Genomic DNA, 20,846 nt, shown 5'->3' with positions numbered 1-20,846 from the left:
TCTGCGCCCCTCCAGAGAGGGCTGGAGGAAGGAGATCTAAACGTGGATGTTCTCAGAGATAGTCCCACCCTTTTTCATTACACTCTCCTGTCTCTTCCCCTTTGCTTTCTCTTTATCCACCCTCTTCAGGATGCCATTTCTGTTCCTTAGGTTGGCCGTTGTCCAGTGTGTTGCTGTTATCTGGAACTCCTACCTGTCCTGGAAGGCACATCAGCTCTAAGCTTGCCTCGCTCCATTGCTTCTGCCTTGCAGTGATGCAGCTTGACCCTGGAATGGTCAGATGTCCTCCTCAAAGTGGGCACACTAGTTTTCAGGGGATCCGTTTGCTGGTCAGAACTTAGTGGAGTCAGCACTGTGAAATGACCCATTTCACTCTAAAGTGTAAACTGACTCCTTTTGAATTCACTAAAAGCTTTATAATGGTCTTATGCCCACCACATAGTAGGCAGTCCATAAATATTTGCTGAACCATATGATCTTGGCAACTTTAGTTTATTCCTATATCCCGGCAAGTGCCATTTATCCCCACTCTTCATTGATACATTTGTTTCTCTAACCATTCCTGGCCCTAGTGTAGCTCCAGTTCTTTGGGGATCTCCTCAAACTCTTTATGTGGACGTCCATGAATATGTTATAAAAATGTAATCTGGAATCTGCAGAGGCAATGAGTAAAACCCAACAGAAAAATACTGGGGAGTCAAAATTTCTAGAGGTGGAAAGAAGCGTAGAGACCACCAAGCCCAATCTTCTTTTACAGATGAGGACACTGAGGTCCATAGAAGTGAGGCGACCTGTCCACACCACAAATTAGTGGCAGAATAGAAACTTGAACCCATACCCTATAGACTGAATTTTTGTATAACCCCCAAATTCATATGGTGAAAAACCTTATGTCCAAGGTGATGGTATTAGGAGGTGGGACCTTTGGGAGGTGAGAAGGTCATGAGGGCAGAGCCCTTATGGCATTAGTATCCTTATAAAAGGTGCCACGTGAAGATGCAGCAAGAAGGTGCCATCTATGAACCATTAATCAGATCCTCACCAGACACTATCCACTGGCACCATGATCTTGGACTTCCCAGCCTCCAGAACTGTGAGAAATAAATGCTTGTTTATAAGCCACCCAGTTTGTGTATGTTTTTTTGTCACAGCTCCTCAAATGGACTAAGACACCATGCTTCCTTTCTACCAAATGATCTTAACCTGAAGTCAAAGATACAGTAATAATACTGCTGCTGTGATTCCCAGGAGAAAAATTAACTTGGCTAAACTATCACTTTGGGACAAACTCAGAAACAGATGGATCAGCTTTTTATGGTCTAAAAGCACTCTAAGGCCAGAAACCTTTTTTTCTGGTGCCCCAGTCAGCCCTAGAATTTAAATCCTGGGGCTGGAATAAGATCAAGAATCCTGGCCAACTCAGCCTGCCTCAGCTGCCTCTTAGGTGGGTACCATGGTGATGGCTGAGTGCCCGCTGCGCTGAGGGCCTCAGTTTACAGAGCTGGTAGCTGGGGCAAGGGAGTGGGTCTGAGCAGCACAGCGCTCTGCCAATGCGGCTGACCCCTCTGGAGGCAGAGGGCACAGCCAGCACCACGGACAGCTCCCCAACCCAGCCACCCTTTCTGTGCCAAAGGAGAGTGGCGATCCGGACGAGTCCGGTTTGGAGACCGGCCCTACTCACTGCTGACTGTTCTAAGTGGTGAACGACTCTCTCTCATGGCTCCCAGGGAAATCTCTGCGCCCCAGCCAGCTTCTTGTTCACTTGAGTCCGCTGTCGCTGCTAGCGCAAGCCCCAGAGACGCGCCCCTTGGGGTCTCGAAACCCGCTGGACTCCAAGCTGCGACCGTCATTGCTCTACAATCAGTGCATGCTTCTCGCTGACGTCAGTCGGAGCTGTCGGAGAGCTATATAAGGCTGGCCGCGGTCCCGGGACAGACCCCGCGTTTCCCAAGGCGCCCGCTATCAGCTCGCCTCGAGGGACAGAGACTGGACCTCCGTCCTGCACTGTGCAGACGCTCTTCCCGCAACCTGTGAGTGGCTCTCAGAACGTCCTCCCGGACTCCCTCAGCACCAGGACTTGGCACTCCGCTCACCTACCGGGACCGCTAGGAGGGAGGGAGGGAGGGAAAGAGGAAAGGGTGGCACAGGACTGGGCAGCAGCCGGGGCTGCAGGGAAGGTTGTGGGCACCGGGCGGCAGCCGAAGGGGACCGGCGGGGACGCTGGACGTGCGCGGGAAGGGGAGTGGTGCCACCTGCAACTGCTCCAAGCGCACCTCACCCTGAGCTGCTCCCGTGTGTCCAGGGCCGGTGGCACCATGAGAATGGCCGGACGCGAGGCGCTGTTGGCGCTGCTGCTTCTGACACAGCTGCACCCGGGGAGCAGCCAGTGGAACCCGGAGGAGGCGGCAGCAGCCAGGGTCCAGGACCCGAGTCTGCGCTGGAGCCCCGGGACGCGGAACCAGGGCGGCGGAGCCCGCGCGCTCCTTTTGCTGTTGGCGGAGCGCTTCCCCCGCCGCGCAGGGCCCGGCGGATGGGGATCTGGGACCTCAGGCGAACGGCCGCGACGGGATGACCCTCCACTGTCCATTGACCTCACCTTCCACCTGCTGCGGACCCTGCTGGAGCTGGCGCGGACGCAGAGCCAGCGGGAGCGCGCAGAGCAGAACCGCATCATATTCGAGTCGGTGGGCAAGTGACCCGCGGGGCCTGGGGCCCCCCAAACCTCGAACCCCACCCCCTATCCCCGGGCTGGCACCTGCTCAACCGGAACTGGCCCAGGCCCGCGGGGCTGGAGCGGCCCGGGGACGCCTTGAACACTCTCTGCGTTACTAGTTTTTAATAAAAGTGCTGAAGAGCCTTTTGCCTCTGTCGTGGGGGCGCAGAAACCTTCCACAGCAGGGTGGGAACCCACAGGAAAGTGGGGCCTCTCGGGCTGGCGGGAGGGAACTAGGAGAACGGCTTTCAGCCAGGATCCTGTGTCCTCAATATCCCCAAGTCCCCCACGAACTCCAGTCCTGATCCCTCCACACCACCCCCTACTGTGTCCTTGGCACTGAGCTCGGGCATCCCGGCCCGTCATCCACGAGATGCCCAGTAGGGGTTCACCTCACTTCGGCCCCCCAACTGGTCCCAGATGCGGAGAAGGGAGGGATGGTGATGGGCGCGTCGAAGCCGAGCTGAGCGAGCAGTGATGGGAGCTGCGGGCGGGGTGCGTTAGCCCTTTATTGAGCTTCCCGGGGGCGGGGCGCCGAGCTGCGGGCGCGGCCGTCTCCCCGCAGATCCTCCGCGACCCGAGCGCCAGGAGCCCGGAGCGCAGGGTCCCCCACAGGGGAGGGTCAGTGCAGGCCTGTCCCCAGGAAAGAAAGTTTGGTGGGCGGGGGCTCCAAAGGACCAGGCAACTCCGAGCCCCAGCTCACCGGCCGCCGCAGCCACGTGGGCGCCTCCGCTGCCTTCCCACCCGCCCGGCCTCCCAGGGCGCCCAGGAGCAGCCGGGGGGAGGAAGTGTGAGGGCGAGGGGAGGGGAAGAGGGTGTGGGGCGTAAACCGTGATGGAAATAAAATAATAAAATAAAATAGGACAAATTTAAAAATAAAGAAAATAGAAGGAAGTGTCCCTTTGCGCTGCGCTAGGGGGCTCCCCCTTGATGGGGGTTGGAGGCGCTTAGAAGGAGGAGGGGCTCCGAGGGAACGTCGGGCGGCCCGGCGGGGCAGCGGCGGGGGGAGGGGCGGCTCCCGCCCCCGCTCTCACCTTCCGGCCGCTCCTCCTCGGGCCCCGCGCCGCCCTCGTCTACGTCCAACGCCGCCTCCTCCTCCTCCTCCTCCCCGGAGGCGCCTGGGCCAGGGGGAGACCCCGGTGAGCGGGCGACCCCGCGTCTCTGGCCCTCGGGCCCCACCCGCCGCCCCGAGGCCCCGCCCCCGCGGCCTCCCGGCCCCCTCACCCGGCTGGAAGTCGATGGTCCTCAGCATGTCGGCCACGTGCTCCACGCTCACGGAGAACTGCTCCATGCTTTCATAGCCGGGCTCCGGCCGTCCGGCCAGCTCCACCTTCGACATCGTCCCGACCCTGCGGCGCGGCGGCTCGTCGGCAAATGCCCCTCCCCTCCCCGCCCCTCCCCCCTCCCCGCCCCTCCCCCTCTCCCCTCCCCCTCCGCCTCCCCCTCCCGCGGCGGTGAAGCCCCGCACAGCTCGCTCCTTTCCCTCCCGGCCCCGCCTACTCACTTATTGATCAGCTCCTTGGCCTGCTGTAGGGAGGAAAGGAAGGTGAGCGTAAGCACTGTGCCACCCTCTGGCCATGTTCATTTCTGATGCCCACCACAGTCCTGAGGGGTAGGTAGGTGGGGGAGAGGCCTATCCCAATTCTTAAGGAGAAAACAGACTCAGAGGGGTGATTTGCCCAACGCCTTGGGGCAAGCAGGTGCCAGAGGTCAGCCTTGAACCCAGGTGTCTAGGTGCCAAGGCCCCCACTCTGGCCGCTGTGCAGCCTGCCACCCACCCCCAGGGCCCACCTGCAGGTAGAGCGCCATCTGCGGTTCCTCCATGGACTGGATGGCCGACTCCACGAGCTTGGAGGAGGCCTCCAGGTGGTCCCCGTACTGGCGGATGAGGCCCCTGACGCGCTGCAGCTTCTGCTCCTGCTCCCGGGCCAGGGCCTCCAGCAGCTCGCCCTTCCGCTCCTCCAGCACCGCGCACAGCGTCTCGAACCTCTGGTTTAGCAACTGCTTCTGCCTCCGGCTGTTGTCCTGATGGGGGGTAATGATGAGACCTCAAAGCTGGGAAAGCACCCGGCTACTTGTCTCATTTCCCATTTAGCGCAAAAAAAAAAAAAAAAAAGCACGGAGAGCCAAGAAGAAAAGTGACCTGTCATTTACACCACAAATTAGTGGCAGAGCCAGAACACGATATTTTTTGAGATGTAATTGACATATAACATCATATGTTTCAGGTGTACAATGTAATGATTTAATATTTGTATATATGGTGAAATAATCACCACAATATGTCTAATTAATATATGTCACCATACATAGTTAATTTTTTTATGTGATGAGAATTTTCAGGTTCTACTCAGCAAATAACACACTTTAAAGTAGCCTGAGTGCTATGTCTCTGGTTTTTACTTGTTTATTTAGAACTAAATTATCACATTTAGTTCTCAAAAAGATCCAATGAGGTAGGTGCCATATCATTCTCATTATTACTATTTTATGTAGTTAAACAAAACCAAAGCACAGAGAAGTTAAATAACTGCACCAAAGTCACAGAGCTAGTGAGGGGCAGAGCTGAGATTCTAATCTAGCAGCCGGGCTAAGCTCCTCCCACTACTTGTGACTCATCCAGAGGAGCCCAGAAGGGTTCTTTCCCTCCCATCCCAGGCTCACCTCGATGGTCTGGCACACCTCCTCCATCTGTGTGATCACGGCTTGCACACGGTCATTGCCTGCCACCAGCATCGCGATGCCATCACTGAGCTCACTCTGCCACACACACAGGCCAGCACTTAGGGCTGGAGGACCTGGTCTAGAATGCACCCCTCCCACTGCAGCCAGGGCTGCCTAGAAGAGAACTGCCCCCTCCATCCCACCATCAGGGCATCTTCAGGGCAGCTATTCCAGAGATCTAGAGGGTGAGGAACCATCCAAGAAATATGGAAGTACATTGTATGGACATTCACCAAATACCCACCAAGTGCCTGGCACTGGGTTAGATGCTTTATCTGTAGATTCATGCCTTCCATCAATTCTGAAAAATTCTTCATGATTGTCTATTAGGATAACATTGCCTCCTCTTCATTCTCTTTATTTTCTCATTGTGTGATTCCGATTACATATATGTTAGACCTTCTCATTCCCAGCGCAGATTCTAGGCTATTTTTTTTTTCAGTCTGCTCTTCCTGTTTGCTAATTCTCTCTTCAGAGAAATCTCATATTCAATCCATCCTTTGAATGTTTTATTTCAACAATTGTATTTTCATTTCTAAAAGCCCTATATGGGTCTTTGTCAAATTTGCACTTTTGATAGTCTAGTGTTGCTTGTTTTTTTAACTCCATCTTTTTCAGAGCAGTTTATACACAGTGACTTTCTATTCTTTAATAATTCCAATATCTGAATTTCTCAGAGGTCTAAATCTATAAATTTTGTTTCTGCTGACTTTAATCATGGGTATATTTCTTTGTGTATCTTCAATTGTGAGCTAATCTTTGCTGTTCTTAACCTAACAAAAGCCCAAAGGCTTAAACTGAGGCTGTCGTTTTTTCACCTACAGACAGAGTTTGCATTTGCTTTTGCCAAAAGTCAGGTGTCAAAACTGACCACTTCAGTTCCTCGGATTCCGATGTAGCCTGGAATTCTTGGGGGTCTTCATTGCAGGTCTCCCAACTTTTAGTGGTTTGGAAGCATTGTCTCATCTTTCCAGAGGGCACTGCCAGCATTTGCCCTCTGGGAAATCCTGACTTTTCTGTGCTCACCATTCAGGGTTTCGTTCTCAGTTCACTCGGCCTTCCTCTCTCCACCCCTACCTCTACTTGGAGATTTCCTTTTCTTCCTACATGCCTACCAATATAATTTAAAATTATGTTTCATGTAGAATCCAGTTGTGTGATGGTGAGAGGGCCTTGAGAGCATCTAGTCCACCATGCTGAAGTCTCTGCCTGCACCCATTATCTTATTTTATCCTGAAATAGCTCTCAGAAGAAGGTGTTTTCATCCCCAGTTTACAAGTGAGAAAAGTGAGGGCCAGAGAGGTCAAGTGACTTACCTCAGGTCACCCATAGGACTGGGACCTTAGCCCTGATCTCTAGCCCTTAAAACCGAGTGGAGTAAGAGGCTGAAGTCCAAGACCTGTCTTGTGCCCCCACCCCCACAGGCCTGCTCCCTCTGCGGCTGGTACCTTCTGGCGCTTGTAAATGGTGGGCAGCGGGGCCACCTCGCAGTCCTTGTGGGCACCAAAGACTTTGCAGAGAGAGCAGGTGGGCACTTCACAGCTCAGGCAGTAGATATTGATCTTCTCCTCCTCATGCTCCTCACACATGAGGTGCTGCTCGGCCTTGGAGTGCAGCGGCCTGAGGGGAGTGGGCAGGGCGGCAGGAGGGTCAGGGGCCAGCCACCAGGGAGCCGGGCAGATGAGGCTGAGAGCGTGAGGCCCCATGAGCACCTCTCTTCCGTCTCCACCAACCACCACCCCCTTCTGTGCCCCTGCAGCTGGTGCTGTGGCTGGTAGGCGAGCGACTTCCACAGTGCTCTTCATTTGGGGGACAGACAGGGGCTTAGATCCAAGAATAGCCTCTGTCCCAGGAGGCAGAGAAGTCCCACAGGGCAGGAAGTAACGGAGGGGTGGCAAGGGCCTTGCTGGTGGATGGCCAGCCCTCCCCAGCTGGAGAAAGTGAAGCGGTGATCAGGAACCAGAGACCACCTGAGCGGACTGACCTGGGGCAGGTCCCGCCCCTCTCATCTCTAAACTGAAGGGGCAGGTTGATCTGGTGCCTCGCCCCTTAGCCCTGATGGGCTCCCGGGCTGTGGCCCCCGCCCTGCCCTTTAGAGAGCGGCCCCCACAGCTCACCGCGAAGACTCCTGCTTGTAAATGTCAATAATGTTCTCCACCAGCAGGTTGCGCTGCAGGCCGTAGACGCCGTGTCGGTCCAGGACAACCTCGTGCCTGCAGGAGGGGCAGCGGAACCGGCCTCCTGAAGACACAGTGGTGGAGCCCCGGGATTGCCACAGAGGGTTCGAGGCCTGTGGGGACAGGTAGTGTGAGAGAACAGGCACCGTGAGGCCTGAGGGAACTGGGGGCAGGGGGAAGTAATGGGGGCCGGGGAGCAGGAGAACGATGGAGAGAGTGGCTTCGGCTCCTTTCCGTGGCTGGGCGTCCTCAGCAGTTTGGGGGGGGGGGGCATGGAGATCTTGTTTCCCACTTTAGTTTGTTGTTCATCCCACCTCCTTGAGCGTCCCTGCATCCCGAGCCTAGCTTCGGTCAAGGCCTAGTCAGAATGGGATCTCCCCAAAGGGGCCCAGCTTGGAGTTGTGAGGTGACATTGACCTGGGCAGGAAGGCTCAGGTAGGAAACGGACTCTAAGGGATGCAGTCAGTGTCCTCCGGCCTGGAGCTCTCCTGGGCCGCATCTGGGGGAGATGCTCTGCAGCCCTGGGCGGGGGCTCAAGCAGAGACAAGTGCTGAACAACGGGGCAAACAAGCCACATTGTGCTGGGTAATCCTGGGAAATCCCTCCAGGGACTGGGAATCGGGAGTCCTGGGTTCATTTGCTGCCCCTGACACTGTTCTGTGTACACTGGGGCAAGCAATCGATCTCTGTAAAATTAAGGACTAGATTGGATTATTCATTCTACAACAAATATTGAGTGTGCCAGGTAATTCCTAGGCTCTGAGGATGAGATATGCGCAAATGCATTCCTGTCCTAAGGACAAGCAAACTGACAACTACGCTCAGAAGGCTGGGTATCATGACAGGAGTAAGCTCAGACGGAGGACTTCTCAGAGATGCCCATCACTTCCTCCATTCATACCTCTTAGAGAGCTTGTCCCATCCCGTCCTACAGTGGACTGCTGTGCCCCAGGCCACTGACAACTGGCTCAGAGTTGAGGAGGTGGTCGCCTGACCCAAGCAGGCCACTGACAATTGGCTCAGAGTTGAGGAGGTGGTCGCCTGACCCAAGCAGGACAAATCAAACTTTCTCTCTAGGAACTTGGAATTGAGGCGTAGAACCTGAGCTGGCTAGACCACGTGCAGCTGTGGAACTGAAATCACCTGTGGTGCTGGGCTAAGAGTTGACGGTGTGGCCCCCCAAAGTCTTGTACAAGCAGTAGAAAGTGTGAGGGGTCAGAAACTATGGACAGAGAAGGCTAGTCTGCAGAGGAGAGAAGAGTCGATTTGTGGATTACAGCAGAGATGAAAGACTGAAGACACTGCTTGTTGTTCTTCAAGACTTACCTCCGCTTCTTCTTAAATAATAGAGCCCCTGAGATTTTAGCAGGACGTGTGCAATAAAGAACACGTGCCCAAGCCTCCGTCCGGCTGGGTGTGGCCAAGGGGCTGTGTTCTGGCCAGTGGGGTGTAGAGAGAGGTGTTTTGTGTCATTTCTAGGATGTGTACAGGTCCTTGAATAAATAACGTCGATGAAATGTCACAGGAACTTAACCCTTGCTCATGTCAATGAGCCTGTGGTAAAACTGGTTTCAGTACACGTCATTTCATTTAAAGTGGCAGAGCCTATCGACGGCATTAAGTGAAGAGCACTTGAGATCTTGATCCTTGGCATATGTCATCAGTCTGGCTCAAATAAACTCTTATAAAAATTATCTACAGGTTTTGATGTTTCTTACATCAACACTTTGATTAGCTGGTGGGAAGCCTATAAAAGATGTTCAGTAAATGTCTGAATGGTAAAAAAAAAAAGAAAAGAAAAAAAAAGCCATATTCTAAAGCGCTGGCCCAGAGCAAAGACAAACTCATGGGTACCCTCTCTCCTCCACCTCCCTCCCTCACTACACCCTTCCTCTATCCTCATTATTTAACATTCAGTACATGTTTTGAGGGCCTATTATGTATCGAGCACTGTGTTATGGGCTTTCCAGACATAATTGAATTTAATCCTCAGGAATCTCTTGTTCAGATGGAGGAGATGAACATTTGCCCCCTAACTTAGACTACAAGAAATATAATGATAGTGGCTAACATCTATTGAGCACTTACTTTAGGCCAGGCTTTGCTCTATGTCCTTTGGTTTGTATGAACTCATTTAATTAATTCTCATATCAACCCTATGAAGTAGGTACCACTATTAGCCCCATTTCAAAGATAGGAAACTGCAGCCCAGACAAATTAATTGCACATGGCCATCAGCTAATAAGTGGCAGAGCCAATATTTGAACTCAGCACTCTGACTCCAGAGTCCATCCTAGTAATCAACACAAATATACTACATTATCAGTTCCAACACTCGTCTCTCTATGAGTTTCAGGTAAAACAGATTTTAGTAAAGGTCATGAAAGGCCAAACATCAACCTTTCATCCAAGGACAGAAACAGCAGCCTAGAATTCAGCTGCCGATTGAAGTTATCTGAGCAGAGACAAACAAAAGGTGACCCATCAAATCAAAACCGCTTGTGCTATGGAGCACGGTGAGGGCCTCGCCTACAGCCAGAATGACCTGCTTGTCTGAGAAGAGGAGAGGAGATGGCTCAATCTCAGGGAGACCTTCTCCAATGGCTCTGCACATGCCCCAGGGAGGCTCATTCATCAGATTCTGGGGCAAAAGTATTTTGATGCAGCATAACCAGACTGAGGCACCCAGCTGCCTACTAATCCTGGCCAGACCCCACTACTCACCAAAGCCAGAGGACTAAACAGAGATTGCACACCAGTGATAACACCTAACTAGCCAGTTTACATTTAAGGGAACAGTGGGCGAAAGCCTAGGTAAGTGGAAGGTGAAGTAAAGAATTCACTTTTAGCACCAGATGAAACAAGCCCTATTTAAAGAGGAGTAATAAGCAGAAGGGATCTAACCAGAGATGCTCGCCAAGGTAACACAAAAGGAACAGGAGAAAGAAAGCGGGACAAGCAAAGGACAGACGAGGAATACACTCTGGAAGAATGGTTCTGAGAAATAGTACAATTCAATATAACATTTTTAAGGAAATAAAGAAAACAGTCTGTTTGATTAAAGAAGAGATATAAGTGATCAGAGCTGGAGAAGAAAAGTGAGCTGGCAGAATTAAGTAAAATATACTATCAACGTAGAAACAAAATGCACATTTGACACAAAAGGAAGTAGAATCTATGATACTGATCCAAGTCACATAGATGGTAGAAAATAACAGAGACAAACGTAATCAAGACTGCACGCTCCAGTATGGATCAACCTTGAAGACATGTATGCTAAGTGAAATAAGTCTGACACAGAAAGACAAATATTGTGTGATCCCTCTTATATGAGGTGCCTGGGAGGGTCAGATTCATGGAGATAAAAAGCAGAATGCTGGGTGCCAGGGGCTGGGGTGGGGAAATGGAGAGTTCGTGTTTAATGGGCACAGAGTTTCAGTTTGGGAAAAGGAAAAAGCTGGAGATGGATGGTGATGGTTGTGACTCATGTGAATATTCTTAATGCCACTGACCTACGCACTTAAAAATGGTTACGATGGTAAATTTATATCGTGTACTTTAGCACAATGTTTAAAAAAAGTAATCAGGACTTGTCGGGATGCTTGGCCAAGGGTCCTACTTCAGACCCCCTCAGCGGGACTGGCTGCGGGATTGGCCGGAGGTGGGCTTGGAAAGCACGCGGCCCTTCACCAGCCTCCCCGCCGCCGAAGAAATGCCTTCAGCAGCTCGTCCGTGGGCCAGTCACTGCCGGCTCGGCGCCCGGGGCCCTGAGCAGCAATCGGTGCCCAGGCAGCCTGCCCTAAATCCTTTGTTCGAAGGGCACCGGTGCTGGGAGCTGGGGAGCACGCGGGCCGGTGGTGGGCGGCTTGTGCCCCTGCCGTCTTCCTAGCCTGGCTAAGGGCTGTGCTGCCCGCTGGAGCAGGCGTCGCAGCTGAGCCCAGCCTCCCCAGCCACCCCTCGCCCCGCAGTGCGTCCCCTTGTCCGCAGCTCAGGTCCTCCTGCCGTTTTGCAGCTCTGGCTGGTGGCTTTCCTCTTAACCTGCAGGGCATCCCTTCCTTTCCTTGACTGCGTCAGCAGCGTTGCCCCACTCATCTCCTCGCCCCATCTCTGGCGTGTGTGTGTGTGTGTGTGTGTGTGTGCGCGCGCGCCCTTGGTACTAGGACTAAACTTGACTACTAAGAAAATAGTAAAGTTTATCTTTTGGATTTCCCAGGGCCCTCTAGCTCATGGCGCACTCATGTTGCTTAGAGGCCCTCACGGTGCTATCATGCACTAACCCAGTGTCCCCAAAATACCATATACATGCTGGTGACAAGCATGAAGATTTTAGGTGGTGTGAGGACGGACATTTACATTTTTTATGTCTTTATTTTAACGCACATTAGAAAAAAACAACCAGCCTATAAAACTGGTGCTTTTTCATGGATTTTGTAATTTAGAATGAAGATAAATATTTAAGCTTTACTATTGAGTCATTTTAAAGAGAAATATTAAAGACGTAGTACAGGTGCTACACAGCTACGGCAAAAATCAGGAAGGTGAAAGGAGAAGGGAGTTTGGGAAGTTTGCGCTTGCCCTTTCCTGACTCTCTCCTCATCAAAACTTGTCTGTCTTGGGTCCCAAGCTTTGAGAGTCACCTGTACCGGACATGTGGATACAGGGGTCCCCCTTCCGGTAACATCTCTGTATTTTAACAGAGGGCATTTGGGGCCGCATGATACAGGGAAAGTAGCACAGACCTGAAGCTCTAGTGTGCGATTTGCCACAGATGACCTTGGGAAAGTCATTCCTCACAGGCTCCAGTTTCCCCAGATGGAAAAAAAGGGATTTGTACTTAGCACTGGGTCCTTTCAAGAGCTGATGTTGTCTGAGCAGTGAGCCTTAATTGATAGAATTATGGTAAGAATATCAGATAGCATGCCCTGTGTGTTTTTGCCTGGGAGATGGGAGAAGGGAGTTGGTGGTTTTTATAACAACCTTCTCCTGTCACACCGTGTAGGTACCACCTCCTCTGTTTAACTTTGACTGTGACCCAGTGTCTCAATCATTCGTGCCTCCCCCTCGCTGTCACTGAGGGTCCTCTTCCTGTATGATGTAAGCAGTTCTTAAAATCCCACCTCTGAAATAGCCCTGGTGTGTTTAGATGGATTTATACATTTTACGGTTTGTATTATCCATGAGGTTTGAATTTTATATAATACATCTGTATTATTTTTGTAATCATAATAAAAAATAAAATTGCTTTTTAAGAATAAACATGTTGGTTATTTCACAGGAAAGATGAAGTGAGTTATTAATGGAATTATGTTCCATTTTTAATGAAGTTCTTAATAACATGGGGAGATACTCATGTCATGATTTTATTTTTTAAAAATATGTCTTTATTGATTTCAGAGAGAGGAAGAGAGAGGGAGAGAGATAAAAACATCACTGATGAGAGAGTCATTGATCGGCTGCCTCCCGCACGCCCCCTGCCAGGGATGGAGCCCGCAACCCGGGCATGTGCCCTGACTGGGAATCGAACCTCAGTGTCCTGGATTTTAGGTCTATGCTCAACCGCTGAGCCATACCAGCTGGGTACTCGTGTCACGATTTTAGATGAAAAAAGCAGGATATAAATCTGTGTAGACAGTAGCATCCCAGCTTGGAAATGTGCTATGAGATTTACAAGTGATTTAAAATTTTATTTGTTTGTTTATTTGTTTTAGAGAGAGAGAGGGAAATACTGATTTTGTTGTTCCCCTTATTTATGCATCATTGGTTGCTTCTTGCATGTGCCCTGACTGGGGATCGAACCCAAAACATTGGTGCATCAGAGCAATGCTCTAACCAACTGAGCTACCTGGCCAGGGCTTACAGGTGATTTTTAAAATGTCTATGTATTCATCTACAGTCCCCAAATTTCTCTGTGTAGACCATGAATTACTGTATAAAATCCCTGAAATAAAAGTTAAATAATTTGGCAATAATTTGTAAGTAATAGAATTAAATTGTGGGTAATTCCTTCCTTCTTTAATTTTTATTTTTATAATTTCCAAATTTTGTGCAAGCACTTTGGGTTTGGGGAAAAAAACAAACTTAACTTTTTAAAAAAGGCAATGACCAGTCCTGACATGAAAGAAAAGGGGGTGCTTGAGTGCCATAAGAGCCAACAAGAGAAAACACTACTTAGTAAAGAACTATTAATTCAAGGGAGGGAATGTTGAAGAAGATACCACTTGAAGATTGGGTAGACAGGTAAGAGGAGATGGCAGTTATGAAAGAGTTTCAGGAGACCAGAGACTATAGGAGGTTAGGTTACAAACAGGCAGGGGAGTCATGGGGGAAGCTAGAAAGTGGGTTTCATTACTGTCCCTTCCAGGAGCCTTTTCAGACAATTTTTTCCCTAGTTGCTAATCCCTCCCCATTAAGTTTTAATACCACAAATCTAAAAAAGTCAAAAACTTATAGAAACAGAAAGTAGAAAGGTGATTGCCAGGGGGTAAGGGTGGGGAAATAGGAAGATATTGGTCAAAAGGTAAAACTTCCAGATATAAGATGAATAAGTTCTGGGGGTCTGATGTACAGATAGTGACTATAGTTTATAAGACTGTATTGTATACCTGGCACCTGCTAAGGGACCACACACACACACACACACACACACACACACACAAATGGTAACTATGTGAGGTGATGGATGGGTTAACTAGCTTGACTGTGGTAATCATTTCACAGTGGAAACATATATCAAATTATCACATTGTACACCTTAAATATATATAATTTTTGTCAACTTGTACCTTGCTAAACCTGGGGGTGGGGTCTTACACGAAAACAAAAAAATAAATGAAAATTTAAAAAGAAAATCACAATAGCCTGGCCAGTGTGGCTCGGTTTGTCGAGTGTCCTCCCCTGCACCAGGAGTCAACCAGTTCAATTCCTGGTCAGGGCACATGCCGGGGGTGTGGGGCTTGACCCCCAGGAGGGGGCGTGCAAGAGGCAGCTGAAGGATGTTTCTGTCGCTCTTTCTGTCCCTTCCCCTCTCTAAAAAAACACACAAAACAATGGAAACATTTTTAAAAATTAAAAAAAAAAAGATCACAATAAAAAATTTTTAATACCACAGATGTACTTGGAGCAATACCACCCCCATTGAGAATACATGCTGTGTTCTAACACAATTGGGTTTCTTTATAATCATATATATTATATTTTGTGCATTTAAAAGACACTATTATTTTTTTAAAACCACACACACATTGTCCTTAGAAAGGGTCCATGGGCTTCACAAACTGACAAAGGGGTCATGGCACAAAAAGAGATCACTTCCTTCCCTGATTGTAAGTCCCCAGATGGTCTCATCACCAATAGGCGTTTTACACTGTGAGGGTACATGGCAGTCTCCTTACTACATCTCCACGACTAGTCGTCTCGCGTGGGGCTAAAGAGCTCTCAGCCAATACCCAGTTAGCAAAACCCTATGTTTTGCTTCTTATCTTTCTATTTCAAGGTTAAGAAATAATTGGTGGGTTCTGTTGTTCACATAAATGTCTTTGTTCTCTCCTTGCATCTTACACTGTAAGACTGTGTAAACAAGAGAGCCAGCCCCATAGAGGAAAATCTCCTGTGCCAATGACGTGATGTGCAGAGGACATTCCATCACTCCAGGAAACAGAACACCTAGATTTATGTCCCTGCTTGGTTCCTTTGTTTGTGTGGCTGTAACCTGTTTCCTGTGTTCTCCCCATAAAACGGCAATAACACCCATGCTCCCTAACTCAGATGGAATATGCATGCAATTATAAAGCACTGCTCTAGACCTTAAAAATATATGACCACACAGAGCCACACGACACAAAAGAACTGTTCTTTCTTCACTGTGAAGGATACAATGGAATAAAATAAATGGAATTTGTTTTATGTCTAGTCTATGTTCAAGGCTTTTGCGTTGTCACTCTTTTAGACTCTATGCTGCCTTCTGTTTCCTTTGTAACATTTTGTAGCATCTAATAGAAATGTTCCTTCTAGAAAGATGATCCGTGAATGCAGTTACGCTAACAAATCAGAATGTTTTCCCTCTTCCCTGGTTATCCAGAGCGATGCTGATTTGGGATACTGGCCCAGGGTGCAGGGTGGGGGTGGGTGGGTGTTGGAGGCGTTGGAGGTGTTGGGGGGGGGATGGGAAGAAGACCAGACATTTGGAGAAAAGTTGAAGAACCTTAGAAGAATCTGGGTGTTGGCAAACGCTGAGTTGGGGGTAGGAGGGTGACTCTGAGTGGAGAACGAGCTCTGACTGACAACCTAGCAAAGAGCCTGGCACAAGGGGCTTGTGAAGGGAGGCTGGCTGGAAGGAAGACTGACAGACAGAAGCTGGAGCCCAGGTAGGGCACTGGCAGCGGGACGGGAAGCCCTTTAAAAATGGGAATCCATAATGCCTGAACTTGTAAAATAAAATTGTCAGAATTACAAGGATGTTAAAGATCAGTTTAAATTCTCCTTCTTATCTCTCTCATATATATATATATATATAGTGAAGAGGCTCAAAGGGGTGGAATCGCCTGGTTTACATCACATGGCAAATTTAGGAAGAAACTGGCTTGAGGAGATCCCGGGAATGCTAAGTCTCACTCTAGGTTTTTGTTCCCCACAAATCGAGTTTCTTTCCTAAAGTCAGTAAGGTCTTTAATTCTGCTTCAAAGTTAATGCAATTCACAGAATTTCAGTAAATCCATTTCTCACAAAGGAGACCTGCCCAGGACTGGCCGGGGCCCTCAGTAGCAGGTGGAAGTGCTCGAGGAGCAGGCTGTGTAGGATTTTCGCTGCAGGCCTGTACTTGATAACAGCAGGTCTTAACAATTAACCGATAAAGAACTGGAATTCAGGGCGAGTGACACAACACAGAGGTCACCCCTTTCCCAGACTGCCCTTTATTAGAGAAAGGGGCCTCTTTCTCAATATTCCCATCTCTGTAAATCTCTCCCTAAATGGACATCCCCCAGGAAAGCTGTTCCTGAACAATCTTCTTTCAAGGCCTTCTGGTTGTCTGTTAAATTACAACAGGTTGCAGCTCATAAACGAGTGGCCACAGTGAAGTGGAGGCAAGTATAAAAATAAACGATGGCTTGCTTGAAAGTAGTTCAGGAGCGAAGAGAGTCTACAAATACAGAAACACATGGGAAGATGTGTGCCAAATTCCCACACCAACAGCTTTCTTCTAGTCAAAATGCTTGGGAGCTGAGTGGGTACAGTGTGGGGAGAGAGGAAGGAGAAATGAAAGGGGGCTAACAGGGTGCTTTGGTATTTTATGTTTCATTTCAGAGAGAGAGAGTGAGAGAGAGACTACAGCTCTAATAAAAACTAAACCATGATGAAAACTATGTAAAAATATGTATGTTCACAAGGGCTTGAAAGTAATAGGCAAACATGAAAATACTTGTCTTGGGAAGATAGGATTATGGGTGATTTCCTCCCAAACCATTAATACTGTCTCATATTTTCAATTAAATGTTTTAATTTTTTAAATTTTGCTTCCTGGCTCCCTAGTTTACCTGCTGCTATAAAATCACAGTTCTCTACAATTCCTGTTTGTTATCCATCACAGCAGTTTTTAGAACAGCAAAACCCTGGACAACACCTAAATGTTTTAGAGGACTGATTAGATAGGCTGTGGCCAGCTGTGACAATGGAGCACCACAGAGCATTTAAAAAGGAAAGCATGGCCGGCCGGGTGTGGCTCAGCGGTTGAGCGTCAACCTAGGATCCAGGCGATCAGGGGTCGATTCCCGGTCAGGGCACAGGCCCGGGTTGCGGGGTCGATCAATGACTCTCTCATCATTGATGTTTCTATCTCTCTTTCTCCCTCTCCTTTCCTCTCTCTGAAATCAATAAAGATATATTTAAATAAATAAATAAATAAGTAAGTAAATAAATAAATAAATAAATAAATAAATAAATAAATAAATAAAAAGGAAAGCATGAATCTGAATGTGTGGACATGGAACGGCTGCCCAGAAAGAGTGAGTGGACAAAAGCAGGTGTGGGGCAATGAGTCTAGTTTAAATATATGTGCACGCACGCACGCACACACACACACACATACACACAGTTCTGGAAGGCTATCCACGAAACTTGGTAATAGCTACCTCCATCTGGAGAAGGGAATTGAGCACTGAGGTGGAGACTCACATTTCATAATATAAACTCCTATGTTTGAAAAAATGTGTGTGTGCATGTGTGTATAAAACAATATAATAAATATGATTAATATAATATAATAAATATAATAATAATATAATATAATATATAATAATAATATAATGTAATATATAATATACTGGTATTGCTCCTGTAAGCTCCATTAACTTTCTAGGCAATGTTCTAAGGGCATTTTTCCTAAGTGGCTTGAAGACAGAGAAACCAAAAGTCCTACTCTTGTCCCTATACTTAGAAAACAGACAACCTGATTATGCCTGGAGTTGTCAAAATGTGGAGGCAATGTGTGAAGAAACTAAATATGCTCATCTTTCCGAGGGAGATCTGAGATGAACATACATAAGCGCAGCCGCAAAACTGGGTCAGCCTCCCACCAGGCCGGCCCAAATAAAGCAGCGAGGAAACAAGCTGTTCGCTCTTCTCTGCTTGGAGGGCCCAGGGGGCTCTGAGCTTGAAAAGACCCACAGAGCCACCCCAAAGCCCTGGGAACCATATCATTTCCCAAATATTTTGCACAGGGTTTGGCCCAAAGCATTCCCAGGTCTCTGGGGGCCCAGATCAGTATTCCAGAGCTTCAAGGAGCCAAAGCAAGTGTGCCTGAATACAGGCGACTGCCTTGAACAAGGGACGTCACTTCAGCATCTTCTGGCCTCCTGTTCCTGGGTCCCTCTGCCTGATGATACTACATGTCTGTGCTTTAATATTTGGACCCTTAGCACTAGCTGGTTTGGCTCAGTGGTTTGAGTGTCGGCCCACGGACTGAAGGGTCCCAGGTTCAGTTCTGGCCAAGGGCATGTGCCTTATTTGCAGGCTCGATCCCCAGCCCCGGTCAGTGTGTGGAATGCAACCAATCGATATGTCTCTCACATCCATGTCTCTCTCTCTCTCTACCTTCCACTCTCTCTGAAAAGCAATCGAAAAATATCCTCAGGTGAGGATTAGAAAAAAAACAATAAAATAAAATTCGGACCATTTATTTTTACAGACACATTACCTTCACTTTCAAAACTTCTCTTTGCTTTCACGTATTTCAGGCTATAATGAAAGGATGTTTCACTCCAAATTCATGAGAAGGAAAGGCAAAATCTTTTTGCCATTCCATCCTAAGCATCTCAGCCTGACCGATGTTCAGAGAGTCACTCAGACCAAGGGAACACCCAAGATGGTGGGCAAGGCAGGGCCTCTCGTACACGACTGATGCCCGGGGCAGGGAGGCCTAACAGTCAGTCTAGACCCCAGAGAGGGAAAGTCACTGGCTCTGAGATACTCTGGAGCCAAGTAGACTCTCAGAGGAATAGGAGATGGGAAGGGGCTCAATGGGAAGACAGCAGGAAAGACTCAGTGAAGATGGCAGATGACAGACAAAGGGTGGGCCCCAGGGCACAGCTGAGGGATGGCCTGACTTGGTGAGCCCACTACTCCGCCCCCCAAACATGCTGTCCCAAAAAACATAAAAGGGAGCATTTTCCTGGTTAAGTTAAAAATCACTGTATTCAACACAGTTCCTCATAATTTCTGATACGGATGAAGTGTATGTTCATGTGGGTTTACCGTTGCCAGGCATAGTAAGCTGGCCAGCTCTGGTCTGTTCAGAGTTTTCACTTCATTAGTAAGAGGTGTGTGTGTGTGTGTGTGTGTGTGTGTGTGTGTGTGTGTGCACGTGTATCTTTTCCCCTCACTCTCCCTGATCTTTGTCCTGTTTTGTAGATGACTGGAACCTACGCCAGTGACACAGGGCAAGAAAGAAAGCCCATTTGTAAACCATCCTGGGACGTGCTGCTTTTCTTTTTGAAACCAGCAGCTAAAATGGCATCTGTGAACTTGACTAGGTCTGCTTTGCCCTGTGACCACATGCAAACCTAAACTGGTTGCATTTCTGGGAAGTAAATTTTCTTCTCTGCTTTCTGATTAAGTGACCTCAGTTCTTTTTAACCAGCAGGCCCCTTTATGACTAGTCTGAAGTGGGGCACAGGCGTGACTCTTAATTGGGGAGAACTCCCAGTCTCCTGCCCACTAATTCTGCCTCCCAAAGATGGATGCGCTGAGCTTTGGAATAGTTTCACTGTCATTATGGACCTTTCTCACAGGGTTTATGTTGTAATATTTCATCATCTCATTGCTATTCTCTCCAGATTTCCCACAATGTTCTCAAAATCTAAAACTCCAAAGTGGAATGCAGAGTCTAGCACAAACTGTTACACAGCCTGGTCCAAGATCACCTCTCTCCTGCTTTCTACGGGGGGCTTCTTTCCTCTGTAGATACCACCGTGCCCGCTGCTGTCCACGCACAGGCTGAGCTCGCCAGCCTGCAGAGCAGCTGCTGACTCATGCTTACTGTAGGATCTCCTAGAGCCCCGGCTCTTCTTCTGCCCCTCAGCCAGGACAGCCACCACCCGTCTCATAGAGCACTCTGCCCATCACCTTCTGGGGGCTCACTCAGCCCTGATGAGAAGTTGCCCACATGTTCCCACAGCTTCACCTGACCCCCCCCCCCGACCCCGCCTCGGCCCACCTGGAAGACGTCATTGGCACACTTTCGGCACAGGTTGTGCTGGCAGGGCAGGATCACCACCGGTTTGGAGAACATCTCCAGGCAGATGGGGCAGATGAGCTGCTTCTCCAGGTTGTCCATGCTGTGTGCATCCCCTAGCAGCGGCTTGAAACCCACTGCGAAGTTCATCCCCTCAGTGATTGTGCCGACCCTGGCCTTGGCCGTGGCTCTGGCCTTTCCTCACTGCCTCTGGACCCTTCCTCGTTTACTTAGTCTGTGGATTATTCTGTTCCCTTTTGCTGCTCACTCTTGAAATAGCTCTGCTATCTTTCCTGTCCCTTCCTGACAATTTGCAGCGCCCTTAGATAGCTGTTTTCAGACACTTCTCGTCTCTCTCTTCTTTGCTCTGTACTACAGCCAGGCACATGCAGCTTTCTCTACCCTCACTCCCTGAGCAACTCTGTCCCTGGAAATGTCTCCTTTTGTTCCCCAAACGACTCTTGTTCACTCTACGGGCAGCACTGTTTGTCCCTCACTCCCCAGAGAG

At 49.1% G+C, this 20,846-nt stretch overlaps 3 protein-coding genes across 9 annotated transcripts in view; 2 read left to right on the top strand and 1 right to left on the bottom strand.

Moving 5' to 3' along the window:
- The window catches only part of MPV17 (mitochondrial inner membrane protein MPV17), a gene marked incomplete at its 3' end in the record, with an annotated part of 11,049 nt that extends 9,924 nt beyond the window's left edge, over positions 1-1,125 (top strand). For 2 of the 7 annotated variants that reach the window (XR_014000216.1, XM_081157245.1), the window contains exon 7: positions 151-1,121. Coding sequence is in view for 6 of the 7 variants with exons in the window: in XM_081157245.1 (XP_081013371.1) it covers positions 151-255 (105 nt within the window). Of the gene's footprint in view, positions 1-129 lie in introns of all 7 variants that reach the window. The other 5 variants (XM_081157243.1, XM_081157244.1, XM_081157242.1 and 2 more) reach the window with 3 other exon arrangements.
- On the bottom strand, positions 475-20,846 carry TRIM54 (tripartite motif containing 54). Its single transcript, XM_081157241.1, has 9 exons — positions 20,321-20,846; positions 7,555-7,727; positions 6,886-7,057; positions 5,378-5,473; positions 4,505-4,738; positions 4,218-4,240; positions 3,938-4,062; positions 3,748-3,831; positions 475-3,346 (listed from the first exon to the last, which is right to left on the bottom strand). Exons 1-9 carry the CDS (start codon positions 20,486-20,488, stop codon positions 3,336-3,338), a joined length of 1,086 nt encoding a protein of 361 aa, XP_081013367.1. The 5' UTR covers positions 20,489-20,846; the 3' UTR covers positions 475-3,335.
- UCN (urocortin) lies at positions 2,316-2,696 on the top strand (the record flags this gene model as incomplete). Its single annotated transcript, XM_081157250.1, has 1 exon — positions 2,316-2,696. One exon carries the CDS (start codon positions 2,316-2,318, stop codon positions 2,694-2,696), a length of 381 nt encoding a protein of 126 aa, XP_081013376.1.

Source organism: Miniopterus schreibersii, assembly GCF_964146895.1.
Source record: "Miniopterus schreibersii genome assembly, chromosome: 13".
In the NCBI taxonomy this organism is placed as follows: Eukaryota; Metazoa; Chordata; class Mammalia; order Chiroptera; family Miniopteridae; genus Miniopterus; species Miniopterus schreibersii.
The sequence above is the reverse complement of the archived record's forward strand: the minus strand, read 5'-3'. Positions and strand labels throughout refer to the sequence as shown.